Here is an 18,381-nt window from a genome sequence, read left to right as displayed (position 1 = left end):
TTATGCAACCTTCCTGTTTTTCTTCTTTCATTACTTTTACTCTAGACATTTCCTTTAATAGATACATCCCTTCTATGTTGGCAATTTATAGTATTTTGCTTTTATTTACCTTGTGTTTTTATTATACATGTAAAACTATGAGTCATTGTAGAGACAGTTCTAAACCAAATAGACTGGATCACACCTCTCCCCCGCCCGTCTCAATGAACTTTGGGGTATTTGAAATCCAGAGCTGAATTTTTTCCCTTAAGCCCCTCTCTAATTGAATTGTTCTCCACAGCCTCATGTTTCACAACTCACCCTAGTGTATCCTTTTTCTCCTCTACAATCTTTGGAGGGAAGAATTCAATATGTGAATAAGGAGACAAGACACAAGTGGGTTCCTGTAAAAACTTGCACATTCAGAGAACCAATTAAATACGAGTGTAGCGTGAGACTCAAACACTCAGAGATTATCTGAATAAACAGACCACAGGGCATCTCACGATTCATGATGCATTCAAGTGCAAATGGAACCCAGGAAGAAAAGGACCCTAAAAGACTGATTTCTAATAAAGTGGCTATTTAATAGCCATTGATTTTTATTCTGACCTCGCAAGAATCAATCTTTGTAGAGAAACAACCACAGCTACCGTGCACTGAAGCGGGAGCTGCACAATGCTGTTAGCTTAAATAGTGGGATAAATGAATACCCACTGTGGAACTGGGCACCCACAGGGAACTCAGCATGGAGGACAGTGGGATGCTGCACAACCAGCCACAGAAACATTCCACAAATAATGTGACAAAACCCCATCTCAGGGAGCAAAATCTTTCTAGCTGACTTCACAGTAGCTTAGGCCCCTGTGGCATTCTCCACAAATCTACAGCAGATAATGGTCTAACATTTAGATGTGGATGTAGCTGCTCAATCAACAAACAAGCTGTCTTCAGGGTTAAGCTTGGGCGCCAACGCATCATTTTAGTGGCCTGTTAGGGTCACTCTAAGATCTGTATTGCTCCTAGAGATTTCTCTTCTCCCCCTGCTTTTCCACCTGCCTACTTCCCGGCCTCAGCAATCTCTCCTTCCCAGACCATCCATTCACCACTTCCCCACATTCCACCAGTAGCCAACACAATTGAAAAGTCTCATTGAAGTCAATGGGCAGAATGTACCACACGTACTCACAGGACTGAGACCAAATTATATTTATATGGGCCATGTGGTTTCCATCATCCCTCTTCTCATGGTCCTAAATGATTAAATCAACATTAAATCATGGAAGTATCAGAGTCAAGAGCTGCGCAAGGAAGTGGGACACTCATCAATTCTCCAACAAGACAACAAACACAAGCACCAAAAATCCAATAGGAAAAAGACACAGATTTGAGGACACTGAAAATTCCCACTTACAATTAAAGGCCCCCTGTTGTTTTCACGATATTTGTTCTGGAAGAAAATGTAAACAACGGTGGCTGCCAAGGAATAGAGGAAGGCAAAGACCGCGATAGTGACGAAGAATTCCGCAGAAGAAGAGAAGTCCCCTATTAGTGAGAGCGTTTCTCGTCGTTTGCCTTCGCAGGTGGGAGCATCAAAATTCACCTGATGCAACCTAAAAAATCCAAGACAGGAGAGGTGAGTTGAAAAGGCCTAGGGATTTGTTACCTACTAGTGATATGGTTACATCCGAGCTGTGTTCTCAATGCTTTAAATGCTGACATATGTAGGTCTCAATCCTATAAACACTTGTGTGTGTGAGCAGTCCTGTTGACTGAGTTCAATGGAGCTAGTCACATGCTTAAGGTTACTCATATGTGCAAGTGTTTGCAGGATTGGGAACGTAATAACCTAAATTAAAGCCTTTAAATCAACTGCATCATAAACAAATATTAGCTTTAAGTAAGACCATTTCAACATTTTTGCACAAACATCTGAGATAACGGTGAAGTCCTGTAGGGAAAAGTAAAATTTACTCTTGTTCATCTAAGCAAAAAAACTCAAATTTTTCACTTTTGCAATAATTAAGGGGAGGAAACATTACAAAACCGGGTGATCTTGATTTCTTGAGAACAATTAATTCAGCACAAAATTGCTTGCAATCTAATCCAGAATGAAAGACAAAGACCGTGCAATTTGCTGGTTTAATAAATCATTAAAGCAAGCTCAGGTCTTGAGTTCAGTTCTGTAAATTGCATAGTGCCTGGCTTCCAGTGGATCTTTAACTCATGACTGTATGGTATGTGGCACTTTAACATAAAAGGCTTTCGAAATGTGGTTGCAGCAGAAAATCTGTGTGTGTGTGAGAGAGTGCACAAACCAGTCACTGCTGACTCAGCTCTAAATTGCACCAGCATTTCCCATGCAGAGGCTGTCCCCTCTGTTCAGCCAACACCAACTTCCCCGGATCATGCCATGGAAAGATGTTTGCAAGCCAGGAAGAAGCACTTTGTGAGCCAACACTCCCCCTGGCTTGATGCATTGGGTTCTGTTATCCACCACTGGCATGAACAGAGGTTAAGATTAGGACTGTGTGTGGGGGGTTATTTTTAATATTAATACTTCCCAACAAATGCCAGTTAAAAGATCGCCCCATGGTTTGGGCAGCCAATCAATCTCCCCTTGCCATTCTGCTCCAAAATCATGTGTCTCATAGCCGATCCGGAGCGCTGAAAAGTGTCTACTGGCACTCAACTCCAGAAACTTATGTAGCTGAAGCACTATTCCCATCACCGCCCCTGGCAAGAACTCAGGTACCAAGTATCTGAAGAGATTCCATTAAGCAGAAAATCCAGGCATGGATGCCTCTGTGCAGGGGCAGCTCCGACTGGCCGACAGGGGCGGTACTGAATGCACAGTGAGACAGGTAGCATCAGACAGACTTCTAGCTTTCCCAGCCTGCCTCAGGAAAGCCAAAGAGCCCCTTTTCTTGCAGCATGAGAAGGTGACCTTGTGATATGACATACTCCAGAATACTGTTCCCCAAAGAACTCTACACATACGGCTAGCCGATTGCAAGGCAGAACCAGACTAGCGAGGCACTATGGTATGAGTAGCCCACGGAATGGAATGGAGCCCAATGTAAAGAGAAATGGTAGAGGCCTTGACTTAAATGGTCCCACACTACAACAACAACTGGTCTAGACCAGGGGTCGGCAACCTTTGGCATGGGGCTCGCTGGGGTAAGCACCCTGGCGGGCCGGACCGGTTTGTTTACCTGCAGCATCCGCAGGTTCGGACGATCGCAGCTCTCACTGGCTGCGGTTCGCTGCTCCAGGCCAATGGGGGTGGTGGGAAGCGGTGGCTGGCACATCCCTTGGCCTGCGCCACTTCTCGCAGCCCCCATTTGCCTGGAGCAGTGAACCGCGGCCAGTGGGAGCTGCGATCGGCCGAACCTGCAGATGCTGCAGGTAAACAAACCGGCCCGGCCCGCCAGGGGGCTTACCCTGGCGAGCTGCGTGCCAAAGGTTGCCGACCCCTGGTCTAGAAAGAAACCTAATCCCGTTAACTCAGTGTCTGATAGTAACTCGGAAATCAAGCAGCAGTAGAATGCAGGAACAGAGCACCAGGCAGAAGTGGTGCTGCACGAAGAGTGGGCTCAACCATGTCTGTGAGCCCTAGTCTGTTACATTTATAAATACCAGGAACAAAGGGGATTCTGGGTGATAGCTATTGGGCGGTTAGGAAAGCTGATCTAATGACACAATTGAGGAGCAGATTAAGGAGGGCATGACAGAGGTGCAGATACAATGCTGAGGGTCTAGGAAAGGTGGAGGTGACACAGCTATTGGAGAGGTAGCAGCAATTTCTAAAAGCGGTTCTGATCTGAAGCTAAGAAAGGGCTGAGCCTTAGGGGAGACATTCCTTAGCACAGAGGGTAATTAATGTGTGGAACTGAGTGCCAAAGGTAACAGCAGTCATGAATATATTTCTAACTAAAGAGAATTAGGCCCTTAGAGGAAAACAAGATATCCACAGTAGAAATCTCACAAGGTAGATTAATGGACGTCGGTGGATTGCATGGCTTTTTCTTCTTCTAAGCCAAACAGAACCTAACTAAATGCACAGAAGGAACTCTCGCATTGGCTGATGCATAAAGATATTTACTTGCTGCAGACATATTCTTCACTGAGCTCCTGCTGCTATAACCTTGGTATGGCTAAAATAATTCATTTGTCGCCTTAGATTGCAGCATTCTGGAGATGTACAGTAACAGACGCTCTTGTCCCCCATCAGCCAACGAAGTCTGATTAAAACTGAACATATGAGAGAGATACTGAACATATATTCAGACAGTATCTGACTTGGTTTTAAAGCTTCCTGTCTCTATTATGCAAACATTTTTCATCAAGGCTTATTGTCTTCCCATGGAAAAAGAAAATATCTCCTAGTGCCCGTCTCTGGGATTTGGCAAGTCCTGGAGACAAAAGGTTTTTTTTTAAACATAATCAGAGTTAGAGTGTTTAAGGTGGCCTGGCCATGGACAGAAAAATAATCTCCAGCCAGCAACTAGCAAGAAACACTTCCCTTGCACACCTTTGCTTATTTACTGGACTTGATTCAAAGCCCATTCGAATCAACGGGAATCTTTGCATTGATCTCAGTGGGCTCTGGATCAGTTATTAAGCATGACCATCCTCTGATTCCACAAGCAGGTTAATTACATAACTGATCACTACATAGAACAGGGACATCATAGTTAGCTGCTCTCCAAGCTTCCTTGATGGCATTTTGCCAATGTATCTTAATTCTGATCTATCCGGGGAGAACCACCACTAGGAATGGTTCGGTCTCCAATGCCCATTTGGTCCTCTGCCCCTCTGAACCTGACAGCAAAGTTGCCAGTTATTTATCTAAGCTCAGTTTACTGAATGCTTCTCTAGGAATTTATGGGTCTGAAATACTGCAGGAAATATTGTTATAGCTCAAATATGACTCTGAGGCAACTGTGGTGATGTTTTAATGGCAACCACTGTGGGAGTTTGATGCATATATTTACCAGCTGGGCAGAGCGAAGGCTTTGTCCTCTAATGGTGAAGAATGAAATTATTAAGAGATGGGCTTTGCTCTGAGGATCGGAGCCATCTGAGCAGTTTTTATGTTAACACCTGTTAAACAGACTTGCAAAGACACAAGACCCTGACTTGTAAATTTCACTTCAGTCCCAGCATTAGCTTTTTAAGCATCATGGAACTGTGCTTAGTTAAACCATAAAAGCAATGAGGTAGAAAAAGAAAGACTAAAGAGGTAATATTAGGAGTTTGCCCACAGTTTATCATTTTAAAATCTGTTTCTCGCCCTTTCTTTTCCTCTTGCAGTCCTGAAATAACATTTTGAGGCAATTAACCTGAGTAGCAAGCAGCTGACCAAAGGTAAAGTAACTAAAGGACGTGATTCTCACCACATTTAAGAGTCAGTCCTGCGAAGTTTCCTCCAATGCCTCTCAAGCTGGGTGCCTGATCCTCAGCTGGTGCAAATCGACTTCATGTCATTGAAGTCTGACGATCTGGCCCTGAGTCTCTCAAAATGATTTTTGCAAGCTCGATGGGATCTTTGAAAACTAATTGATATCGTTTCTCTTTTCTACCCTCCATTCACCTTTACTGTGTCCTTTGCTCTGACCCATGGTAGGCCTGAAGTTTTTGTTTTAAATTTCTAACCCCTGGATCTCTCTGGCAGTACCTTCCTGGCCAAGTGTCTTACAGGGATACTGGATACACTGTGATCACACCAGCCTTCTTTCATTACATTATTTTTACTCATGAGCTTCTATGTTTAGATTTTTCCAGCCCCTAAGGGAGCCCGCACTAGTTGGTGCCACTTGTGGCCACCTCACCTCAGCCCAAACAATCTATAGATCAGCTGTGCAGAAGGGCTCAAAAATAGACCATAACTCAGCCCTAGCAGGAGGAAGATAGATGACCCTCACATACAGGCGGTTAGGCAGGATTATTACCATTGCAGGATTTGTTCTGGATGTTCAAAATCAAAAAAGAGTCCTACAAAAAATGGAAACTAGATCAAAATTACAAAGTATGAATATAAGCAATTAACACAAGCATGTAGGGACAAAATGAGAAAGGCCAAGGCACAAAACGAGATCAAACTAGCGAAAGACATAAAGGGTAACAAGGAAACATTCTACAAATACATTAGAAGCAAGAGGAAGACCAAGGACAGGGTAGGCCTGTTACTCAATAAGGGGGGAAAACTAATAACAGAAAATGTAGAAATGGCAGAGGTTCTTAAGGACTTCTTTGTTTTGGTTTTCACTAAGAAGGTTGGTGGTGATTGGACGTCTAACCTAGTGAATGCCAGTGAAAATGAGGTAGGATCAGAAGAGGCTAAAATAGTGAAAGAACAAGTTAAAAATTACTTGGACAAGTTAGATGTCTTCAAGTCACCAGGGCCTGATGAAATGCATCCTAGAATACTCAAGGAGCTGACTGAGGAGATATCTGAGCCATTAGCGATTATCTTTGAAATGTCATGGAAGATGGGAGAGATTCCAGATGACTGGAAAAGGGCAAACACAGTGCCAAACTATAAAAAGAGAAATAAGGACAACCCAGGGAATTTAAGACCAGTCAGTTCAACTTCTGTACCCGGAAAGATAATGGAACAAATAATTAAGCAATCAATTTGCAAACATCTAGAAGATAATAAGGTGATAAATAAATGGAGATATCCTATCTCCTAGAACTGGAAGGAACCTTGAAAGATCATTGAGTCCAGCCCCCTGCCTTCACTAGCAGGACCAAGTACTGATTTTGCCCCAGATCCCTAAGTGGCCCTCTCAAGGACTGAACTCACAACCCTGGGTTTAGCAGGCCAATGCTCAAACCACTGAGCTATCCCTCCCCCCGTAAGTAACAGTGAGCATGGAGTTGTCAAAAATAAATTGTGTCAAACCAACCTGATAGCTTTCTTTGACAGGGTAACAAGCCTTGTGGATAGGGGGAAGCGGTAGACATGGTATATCTTGACTTTAGTAAAGCTTTTGATACTGTCTCGCATGGCCTTCTCATAAACAAAACTAGGGAAATGCAACCTGGATGGAGCTACTATAAGGTGGGTGCAAAACTGGCTGGAAAACTGTTCCCAGAGAGTAGTTATCAGTGGTTCACAGTCATGCTGGAAGGGTATAACGAGTGGGATCTCACAGGGATCAGTTCTGAGTCCAGTTCTGTTCAATATCTTCATAAATGATTTAGATAATGGCATACAGAGTACACCTATAACATTTGTGGACGACACCAAGCTGGGAGGGGTTGCAAGTGCTTTGGAGGGTAGGATTAAAATTCAAAATGATCTGGACAAACTGGAGAAATGGTCTGAAGTAAATAGGATGAAATTCAATGAGGACAAATGCAAAGTACTCCACTTAGGACAGAACAATCAGCTGCACACATACAAAATGGGAAATGACTGCTTAGGAAAGAGTACTGCAGAAAAGGACCTGGGAGTTATAGTGGACCACAAGCTAAATATGAGTCAACAGTGTAATGCTGTGGCAAAAAAAGCGAACATCATTCTGGAATGTATTAGCAGGAGTGTTGTAAGCAAGGCACGAGAAGTAATTCTTCCGCTCTATTCCGGTCTGATTAGGCCTCAACTAGAGTATTGTGTCCAGTTCTGGGCACCACATTTCAGGAAGAATGTGGACAAATTCGAGAGAGTCCAGAGAAAAGCAACAAAATGATTAAAGGTCTAGAAAACATGACCTATGAGGGGAGATTGAAAAAATTGGGTTTGTTTAATCTGGAAAAGAGAAGACTGAGAGGGGACATGATAACAGTTTTCAGGTATGTAAAAGATTGTTACAAGGAGGAGGATGAAAAATGTTTTTCTTAAACTCTGAGGATAGGACAAGAAGCAATGGGTTTAAATTGCAGCAAGAGAGATTTAGGTTGGACATTAGGAAAAACTTCCCAACTGTCAGGGTGATTAAGCACTGGAATAAATTGCCTAGGGAGGTTGTGGAATCTCCATCATTGGAGATTTTTAAAAGCAGGTGGGACAAACACCTGTCAGGGATGGTCTAGATAATACTTAGTCCTCCCACAAGTGCAGGACATGGGACTAGATGACCTCTTGAGGTCCCTTCCAGTTCTCTGAGTCTATAATTCTATGTTTGTTAAATTGGGACAGGTCCCAGATGAAAAATGAAGAGTCGGGGTTATCAACTAGGATCACCCTCTACCCACCCTTTAATGACATTTTCTTGTGTTAGGCTGGGAGCTCCAAACTCTTCTCTACTGTCTTACCATTGCTGGATGCCTGATTCAGCTTTTCTGGGGATAACATTGCTTCTCAGTGACTCACAAAGACATTTTCTCCATCTCTTCCTTTCGCTTTTGCTGCATCTCTGCCTACTCTTCTGTTTTCTATTCATCCCCCGTTGCTTCTGATCTCCAGTCTCTCTACCCAGCCCACCTCTCCCTCTTTTCATTGGTCTTCTCCCTCAGTTCTTCCTCCACTCAATTGCCCCTTTCTGCTTTTTACAACCATCTCTTGCACCTTTACTCTCTCTTGTAACTCTCTTGTCCCATCTCCTAAGTACAAGGAGCAGCGCACTAGCAGCACCGGCAACGTTCAGTGCTACCTGTCCTAGTAAGTCAATGTGCCAAGGCCACAAAGTCAAGTTCAACCTGGCATGAATTTTACTTGCAGACCTTAGTATAAACACCTGTGAAGAGCCCTCTATTTTTCTATGACATATTTGTGTTTGTTGACTGCTGGTAAATATATGTCCGACAGGGAAAATTTCACTGCATGTGAATTGTTGCTCATACACCTATAGAATAACACTGGATGGGAAAAGGAGATGGCTGAGGGAGGCTGTAGGGAAAAAGAATGGCACAGCAACATTTCTCCTCTTCTCTTTCTATCCTCTGAGTCCTTAATTTCTGTAATTCATTTCTTCTTTCTGCTCCGGCAGTGCTAGCAAAGTCCAATGAAACACCAACGCTCCACATGCATCAAACTCAATAAAAGTAGAGATGCCGATAAAAGACACATCCCCAGTTCTGTCTTGCAAAGTCCCAGCAACGTCCCAATAAATTCCTTCCACCCAATGTTGCAAATTCACGTGAGCAATTGTTTTTAGGCAGAGAATGGGTCGGAACTGAAACCCCAGGTCCAAACACCCCTAAAGTTGGTGAAGTTCCGATTCGTACCTGGACTTAGCATCCAGGCTTCATTTCTAAATGCACTGACCTGAAAGCCCAGCTCCAACCACTCCTGAAACTTTGAGGCTTGGACCCATCTTTCTTTCCAGTGGATGCTAAGTGTCCTCCCCTGCAGTCCCAATGCAGGAAAATCTCCAGCTGTCTTGCCCAGAGGATCACGCCCTTAAGTGTGCCGTGTGGAGTAAGAGAACCAGAAAAAACCCAAGTTCAAAGCCTGCCTATGATGAAGCAATGACAAATTTCAGACTGCCGATCCTGACACCACACCGACCTGGCTCTTTCACAGTTTAATCACTCTGTCACTGTTCAGCGCCACAGCTTTTAGTTCATTTTAAACTTCATGATAATTTGAGGTTCATCTCCTGCATGTGCACGTGGGCTCCCTTTCAGACAGAGCTCTCCAGCACCAGGAGGGACAGGAGGAGACTGCAATTTGAAAGTATTCACGGCCCCGGTAACTATTCTTCGCAGTGTCTTGCTCTTTCATTAAACTCAGCACTGAATAAAATCGGGTACGCTGCACTGCTTAGTGAGTTTGTCAGCACATCGCAGGTCTGTGTTAGCAAGACTGATTCTCACTGATTGCTGGGTAGCTCAAGTCCAAAGTATTGGCCACGTCAGAAATAAAAGCTCTTAACTGGGAAAAAAGTGATTCACTAAAGATGCCAGAAACTTCCTTTCCCCCCCCCAAATTAAAGTGAATGCTCTTCAAGATAGGGACTGTCTGTATTTTGTGTCTCTCACAGCACCAAACACATTGTTGCTGCTTAATAAATAAACATTAATAATGATGAACGAGAACCTGACTTTATATCCTGTAAAATGCACAGCAGAGCGAGATGAACCTTATGGTTTATTGTTATAACACCCTCAAGAACATCAAGCAACTGGTCTTTCTTGACCACTAGCTAGCAATGGTAGCTATTACAAGCCAAGGTTTCTCATTCTGATTTCTTTTATATGAGTGTAAATTTCTAACAAGCCCACTGACAGCAATACAGGTACACCCTGTGTGAGATCAGACACTCAGACCTTACGTTTTATCTCCTTTTTTTCCCTACAGCTTTGCAAACTAAGTTGTCATGAGAAATGTGATGACAAGACAGCTATATTGTTGAGCTTGACAATATCATAAAAGGGCCCCTTGGGTTTTTTGGCTTCTGCCTTGTGCTGCAATACTAGAGCACTGCTGTCTTTTCAGACACTCACTGTATGTCCCTAGGAAACAAGAGCTTGGAGGTAGGAGAACAGAATAAGGGTTAGCACTGCTGTGCACGGTTTGTGGGAAGCTTGTGAGCTCTTTCCATTTGAATACCCCCTTTCAAGTTGCCTTTGCATGGTGAGGTTTCAAGACACCTTCAGTGGGGAAAGTGGCAGCGTCAAAGGGACCCCATTCCTTATCTAATTGGAGGCTGTGTTAAGGGGAGTTGTCCCCTGCTCATGAATGACATTCACTGTTACTGATCTCCTCTTATCACTGATACACACATGGGACCTGATTCAGGAAACATCCCTGTTCAGCTAAGCATCTAACCATGGGCTTAACTTTGATGTCGAAGGCAGTGCAGCATGTGCTTAAAGTTAAGCATGTGTTTAGGGGCTTTTGCTGAATACAGAAGAATCTTAAGTGCTTTCCCGAGTCAGGGCAATGATCTGTTCCTGTTAAAAAGAAACAATGTGAACCTTTTTCTGCATGGGAAATTCTGAATGGGGGTATTTCTCCATTTCATTACTGGACATGAGCAGAAAAGCAGACACTTCAATACAAACATCTTGATGCCACTATCTACTTTGGTAAGTTGTCCTCTTTTCTTAAAATAACAGCTTACAAACTGGCGAACACATGACACATGACATCCACACACTCAATGTGACACCCTGTCGAAGGGAGTGCCTGCTCTGTAGCGCCTCCTGCTGAGTCAGTGTGGTGCTGCACATACTTCCTGCCTCAGTGTCCCTTCTCAGGAAGCCAATAATTCCAGCTGAGGTACTCTGGATGCTTGATTCAATAATATCCTCCTTGTTTATTACAAAACCTCCTACGAAAAAAGGGCCATAACGAAGAGTCCCAAATAACAAAAGACACTTCTGGCTTTCAGGGATCCTCCCATGCCAGCTCTCTAAGCTCTATTCCCAGTCCCTTTTCTCTGCCTTTAAATCTCTCCTCACGCAGAAGCACAAGCTCTCCTCCCGGAGCTGGGCGGCAATTTATCAACCTCTGCTAGCCCCACTTAGTGTTCAGGCTCGGAAAGGTTGGCGCCGTCGGCTGCTGGTGTCGTCTCCCTGCTAACACAGGTGCTGCAGGAGCCTTCTTACTCCCATCAGTGTCTGCAGGCATCGGCCCTGCCATAAAGGAGGAGGCAGCATTTATATCGAATCCTCTTCCTAATTCATTCCTCATTAGCTGAGTGAGAAGAGAGCCCGGCACCACACCCGCTGCAAGGCTCCCGGGCCCAGGCCCTGGCGATTCCTTCTGAATGCCAGGTCTTTGCGGACTCCTTTCCCCTCTCCCCATATTTCCTCAGGCTGTGTGTATCAGACCACCCAAACTCTTGAAGAGCCATGCCATGGGTAAGACTGACCAGTAGGCTGTACTGCTCTGAAGGGGCAGACTACCCCATCACACACCCACATATTGTTCTTGCTCTGGTCCAAAAATCCCCATGGAAAAACAATATTACATTTTCTTCCTTGCCTTTGTGCTTTATTTCCCCCCATTTTTTGTTTCTATCTGCTACATCCATGGTCAATTTTCTTTGTCATTTTAAACAAAAGAAAGTATTAACAGCAATGCCACCAGAACAACCACCAGAAAAAGAGAGTGTGTCCTGGACACTAGTTATTGCAGTAGCAATTATTGTAGGAACATGTGGTGAAATGTTTCCTTTCGGCTGGTAATCTCTAAAAAGGGGAGGTACTGTTCTGAAATACAAAAGTCATCTCCTGAAATGAATAGAATCCATACAGCTCCCAGGCCCTGGTGAGATAAGAGACCAAAAAAAAAACAACAACACATTTTTAATGGTCTATGTTTTTCTAGTGAACAAAGGAACAAAGTAAGGAAACTTCTTTTAGATACATTAGGAAATAATTAAGTTCCCAGCAGTTCCTCCTGAGCATGCTGATTGGTTCTGCAGACAATGGACTTCAGCCATTCTTTCTCTGGGAAATTGTGCATATAGAGGAGCAGTGCATCTTACAAAGGTGCTGAATATTAAATCTTTCATCAACTCCATTTGAAGAACATTTACAGATGTGGGCATATGCTGACTTTACATCTGTTATCCATTCCTCGAATGGACTAAATCATGTTCCCAGAAGCAGAGTCTTATATCTACTACTTTGATGAAGGAAAAATACTTTAAATGTATTCCAGGGTCCTTAGCTAGAAGGGCAGATCTGTCTGGGAAGGAATGGTCTCCACTCTTCTGAAATCCCCAACAATGTATTCTTTTCCATAGCCAACATCTTCTGAAACACCAACATTTCCCACAGCATGGTTCTCCAAAAGGAAAGCAAAGGAGAGTAGTTCTTAACCAAGCAGAAAAGTGTGTTCTTCCGGTGCTTGGCATCGCTGCTTATTTAATGATTAAATCCTTAACATCTGAAAGGTCATCCGATAACAGCAACCCCAGAAGCAGGTTCTGTTATAGGAATCAGGAGGGTAGATGGAGCCGGCTAGTAGCCACTGATAAGAAGTCAGGTCCATCAGCACTGTGACTTATTTGTCTCCGCTGTATTTATTGTGATTATTATCTGGAATTTTTATTAACCCTGTTGGTTCCTGCAATTAGCCATATTAGGCTCAGGTTTCCTCTTGTGTGGAAGAGTAACATTTGAACAGCAACGAAGCTGAGAGCTTTTGTTGGCTATGACTGGAATCCCTAGAATACACCTCACTCCTGCTCTAAAGTTTAGACTTTGAAGAGGGATTCCTTCCAATGGGGGAAATCTTTAATTGCAGAACTGAATCAGTAATAAGAGCTTACAGAAGGTACTCTTAAATAATGTGGACACTTGCAACTGGAGCGTTACTACGAAGTATGGACTATTCCATTGTTCCTACCATTCTATGTTCACTTCCCACCAATTCTAACCTTTATCCAGTGACTTCCACTCACACCACTTACTTCTCAGGATCAAGAAGCTGTCAGGTAGGATCTATTTTCAAAGAAAGATGCTATCTTAATCCTGCATGTGATCTTTTCAAAGTCTTTCAGAGTTAAAGTTCTCTTTGCCCTTTCAGGGTCAAACATCTACAATTATAAGATGGAGCAGGGGATTCTGTGAAGGTGTGGTATGGTTAAGTAGACAGATGAAAGATAAAAAGTGACCTACAGGTGATTTCAAAGGATACACCATTTTGCATTTCCTCCTCCAACACTCATTTCATCCCCTTTTCAGAAATATTCCCTTTGGGAGGTTCTTGGAAAGGAAGAAAACGTCTCTCCAAATGTGCTAATTAAGCTATGAAACAATTTTACACTGCCACCTCTAACCCTGTTCTCCAGCAATGTGCCAGCAATGCCCCTCTGCCATGTACATTGGCCAAACCGGACAGTCTCTACGCAAAAGAATTAATGGACACAAATCTGACATCAGGAATCATAATACTCAAAAACCAGTGGGAGAACACTTCAACCTGTCTGGTCACTCAATGACAGACCTGCGGGTGGCAATTCTGCAACAGAAAAGCTTCAAAAACAGACTCCAACGAGAAACTGCTGAGCTTGAATTGATATGCAAATTAGATACAATCAACTTAGGCTTGAATAGAAACTGGGAATGGCTGAGCCAGATTCCATGTTTGTAATATCTCCCCTTGTAAGTATTCTCACACTTCTTATCAAACTGTCTGTACTGGGCTATCTTGATTATCACTTGAAAAGTTTTTTTCTCTTACTTAATTGGCCTCTCAGAGTTGGTAAGACAACTCCCACCTGTTCATGCTCTCTGTATGTGTGTATATATATCTTCTCAATATATGTTCCATTCTATGCATCCGATGAAGTGGGCTGTAGCCCACGAAAGCTTATGATCAAATAAATTTGTTAGTCTCTAAGGTGCCACAAGTACTCCTGTTCTTTTTGCAGATACAGACTAACACGGCTGCTACTCTGAAACCTGTTCTCCTGTGTATCTTCTGCTATTTTTTTCCAGATAAAACAATTACTAACATTTGCTTGAATGTTCCTCTCCCCCATCTTTGCCTACCTTACTCCAATTTGATATGGATAAGACCGCCCTTCACAGCACTATTTGCAGATATATTTCTTCATCTGTAGGCATGGAGCATTTATTTATTTATTCAGTACAGTTTACACTTTCACAAGTGTCCAAGCAATTCTGGGGACCTGTGTTGTAGGGGACTCATCTTGAGACATTAGGCCTGATTTTCAGAGATGCCCAGCACTCAACTCCTTTCTTTGACTTATCCCTTCTTCCATCACCACCGCAGGTACAAACCAACAGAGGCTCTCTTGTACATGAGTCTAAGGGAGTCTAACTGAGTGTAAGGGACTCTAACTCAGGTGGCCAGGTGTCTGGTTTTCAAAAAGGCCGAAAGGGTCAAAAGTCGAATCCACGGTGCAGTGGAGCTAAGGCAGGGTGCCTGCTGTGGCTCCCACCTCAAGCACTGGCTCTGCAGCTCCCATTGGCTAGGAAGCACGGCCAATGGGAGCTACAGGGGTGGCGCCTGCAGACGGGGCAGTGTGGGGAGCTGCCTGGCAGTGCCTCCGCATAGGAGCCGGAGGGGAAATATGCTGCTGCTTCCGGGAGCTTCTTGAGGTAAGCAGCAGCCAGCCAGAGCCTTTGCCTCTCCCCGTGCCCCAAGCCCCTAGCCCAGCCCTGATCCCCCTCCCTCCCTCTGAATCCCTAGATTCCAGCCTGGAGCACCCTCCTGCACCCCAAACCTCTCATCCCCAGCCCCACCCCAGAGCCTGCATCCGCAGCCAGAGCCCTCACCCCCCTGTGCCCCAACCCCCATCCCTCTCCTGCCCTCCGAACCCCTCACTCCCAGCCTGGAGCACCCTCCTGCACCCCAAACCCACTCATCCCCAGCCCCACCCCAGAGCCTGCACCCGCAGCCAGAGCCCTCCCCCCAACCTCCAGTGCCCCAACCCCTTGCCCCAGCCCTGATCCCCCTCCCGCATCCCAAATCCCTCATCTTCAGCCCCACACCAGAGCCCGCACTCCCTCCCATACTCCCATACCATCAGCTTCACTACATGCCTGCACATATGCATCACACACCTGCTGAAATGTTTGTAGGGCCAGGATCCTAAAAATCTCATTCTTATTACAGCTGGCTTCAGGGATTTAAAAGGGGTCCACTTCCCTAGAATGCTGTCAGAACGCACCGGTGGGTGTAATTCCACAACAGACATTATATAAAAAAATGTAATATCCCACTGGCAATTTATCTGGAAAAGCTTTACTAAAAGTGTATTCTCTGTTGGGTGATTTCCAGTCAGAATACGGGAAAATATTTTCCTTTCTCCCATGTTTTCAGTTTCCTGACTCGTTAGTGTCCCAGCACTTGCACATGGCAATTGTGCAAACATTTGATCAAGGCAATTTTTGTTGAAGTTCTGTTTTTAATGAGACAATCTGTTATTCACATGTTCTGCGCTGTATATGCCGCTGTGGGATAAACTGCTTATTTCTGTATAAAATCAACGATTAAGCAGTGGGCAGACTGGGACTGCTGGAAGAAGGCATTAAGGCTTAGAGCCTCAAAGGTATTTAGGCACTTAAATACCTTTAAGGGTCTGGCCCGAAATGCCACAACGATTACCTAGGAATCCAGGAGCAGTGCTAGATTCCATAAAAGAATGTGGCCATATTAGCAAAGATCATACATACACTCCCAGTAATCCGTTAACTGTGGATAGCAATATGCATCCGAAGAAGTGGGCTGTAGTCCACGAAAGCTTATGCTCTAATAAATTTGTTAGTCTCTAAGGTGCCACAAGTACTCCTGTTCTTCTTTTTGCGGATACAGACTAACACGGCTGCTGCTCTGAAATAGTGATATATTTCACTAAACCATAGGCAAATCAGTTCAAGCCTGAGCCATGGGTAACGGCAGAACAGACCAAAAAAATCTTGTGAAAGCTTTACAAAGGGGTCCGTAGATTCATCTAGATTTGGAATTGGCATTCTAGAGCAGCACTGTGAACACGTATTTTGAAGGAAGATGGAAAAGGGGGAGAATTTGTTCAATTACTCACTACATTGACACTACATAACCTCAATGGGAATTCAGTCAAATAGCAACCAAAGTAAAGTAGGTAGGAATGTTTTTTGCATTGGCTGCCTGTGTTCTGGCATTGAAGTCAGGGCTTGAAATGTTCAAAAATATTCTAGAAGAGAGTAGCATTACAAAGTGGAAAAAAATCTGCAAGAGAAGTAACTTTGAAAAAAAGTCTTGCTTTCAGAAAAAAGTCCTCATGACAGGCTTAGATAAAACACCACGGCATGCAGAATGCCACAGAGACCCTGCATGAATATATATTAAAATAGAAATGGGGAAAGAGCTGAATACATTAATAAATCCAAGGATTACTTACACTTTAAGAATCAACTATGTCTAAAGCATTAGTGAAGATTCCTCTGGCTCCAAAACAGTGTAAAGAAGCATAAAATACCACGTCTATTAAGAGAAAGAAGGCAGCGTGGAACAACAGTGTCCCAATTCATCAAAAATGCAATTGCTGCGAGTGCCACAATAGAGGAGCCTACAATTAGTGCTGATTTAAGAATCCAAATGTTCCTTCCTTTGCAACACAACGCTACCTGGAGAATGTTGCTCCCACTTTCCTGCCCATTCACTTCAGAGCCAGTTATGTGTCAATGGACTCTCCTGAGCATATATGTGTAACACCAACAGACTCCGGTTGTTGCCAGGAGGGATCGAACCTGGGATCTCTGGAGCTTAGTACATGAACCTTCACTGCATGAGCTAAAAGCCATGTGGCTGGTGGCCCGTCTGGGTTACAAGTGGGGACTTGTCCAGGATTTCAACTGGGACGTCTCTGAAGCTTGGGACGCGCTTCCTCGGCTAGGGGAAGTGGCACCGAGACCACTTAGAGAGAGAGAGATTAATGAGTTTGCTCTACAGCCTTAGTTAACAAGTAGAGGATCATGTATTAAGCGCCTGAGGTCCCAGGTTTGATCCCGCCCACCAACGACTGGGGCTGTCAGTGTTACATATGTAAATCAAGTGATACCCTTCATTGGGATAGGGCAGGCTGCTCTTCAAATTTAGTAGCAAGACAGTTACTGACGACCCTTAGAGATCTGTAAAGCATAGACAGCCCTTTACTAAGGCTCCAATTCAGCAAAGCACTCAACCCACGTGCTTAGCTCTTAAGCATATGCTTAGCTTGAAACTACCCTGATGTTACACCTCAGCCTCCAGTAGTTTAAACATTCCCTTTCCCAGAGCTCCAACCTTGTTGTTGCACTGAGTTTATAGCTGGTTTCAGAGTAACAGCCGTGTTAGTCTGTATCCGCAAAAAGAAGAACAGGAGTACTTGTGGCACCTTAGAGACTAACAAATTTATTAGAGCATAAGCTTTCGTGGACTACAGCCCACTTCATCGGATGCTATATGCATCCGAAGAAGTGGGCTGTAGTCCACGAAAGCTTATGCTCTAATAAATTTGTTAGTCTCTAAGGTGCCACAAGTACTCCTGTTCTTCTTTTTGAGTTTATAGCTGACCTCTTCAGGGAAACTTGAGAGTGAAAGCAAAGAGACACATGGGCTTTGTAAAGGTTCCCCAAAACCAATTACTCTACTTTACGTAGCACGAGAAATATGCAGATCTAGACTGAACAATTAGCCAGCCATATGTATTTGCCTGCCTCAGTTTCCTCATGCTCTGGAGGGTTCTTTGGGCTGAAGTCAGAGTCCTCAAGGATCCCCTCTCCTGCGCATGGCTTCTCCTCCAATCATGGAGACTCCCTCTCTCCTGGGCAGCCAGTCTCCTCCCTCTGCACCTGGTCCTGCAGTTCAAAAGGACGCTTCTCCTATGACAGTATGCCCCTCTCTTCCTCCTTCCTGGCCAAGCTTCCTGTGTCTGTGAGTCCCTCGGAGCCTCTCTGCTCTAAACCCCTTCCCCTTCCAGCTAACTTGGTCAGACTGGTTTCTCTAGGCATCAGCCATCATTCTCCTGAGCTGCTTCCACCTGAGCCATCCAGGTTTAATGA

At 44.2% G+C, this 18,381-nt stretch overlaps 1 protein-coding gene across 3 annotated transcripts in view; it reads right to left on the bottom strand.

Moving 5' to 3' along the window:
- Positions 1-18,381, bottom strand: part of SYNPR (synaptoporin) — a 170,989-nt gene that overhangs the window by 14,314 nt on the left and 138,294 nt on the right. For all 3 annotated transcript variants that reach the window (XM_054036361.1, XM_054036360.1, XM_054036362.1), the window contains one exon: positions 1,394-1,592. In XM_054036361.1, the coding sequence (XP_053892336.1) occupies positions 1,394-1,592 (199 nt within the window). The remainder of the gene's footprint in view (positions 1-1,393; positions 1,593-18,381) is intronic.

This window comes from Malaclemys terrapin, chromosome 7, assembly GCF_027887155.1.
Source record: "Malaclemys terrapin pileata isolate rMalTer1 chromosome 7, rMalTer1.hap1, whole genome shotgun sequence".
Taxonomy (NCBI): Eukaryota; Metazoa; Chordata; order Testudines; family Emydidae; genus Malaclemys; species Malaclemys terrapin.
This window is presented reverse-complemented; position numbering and strand designations above follow the sequence as displayed.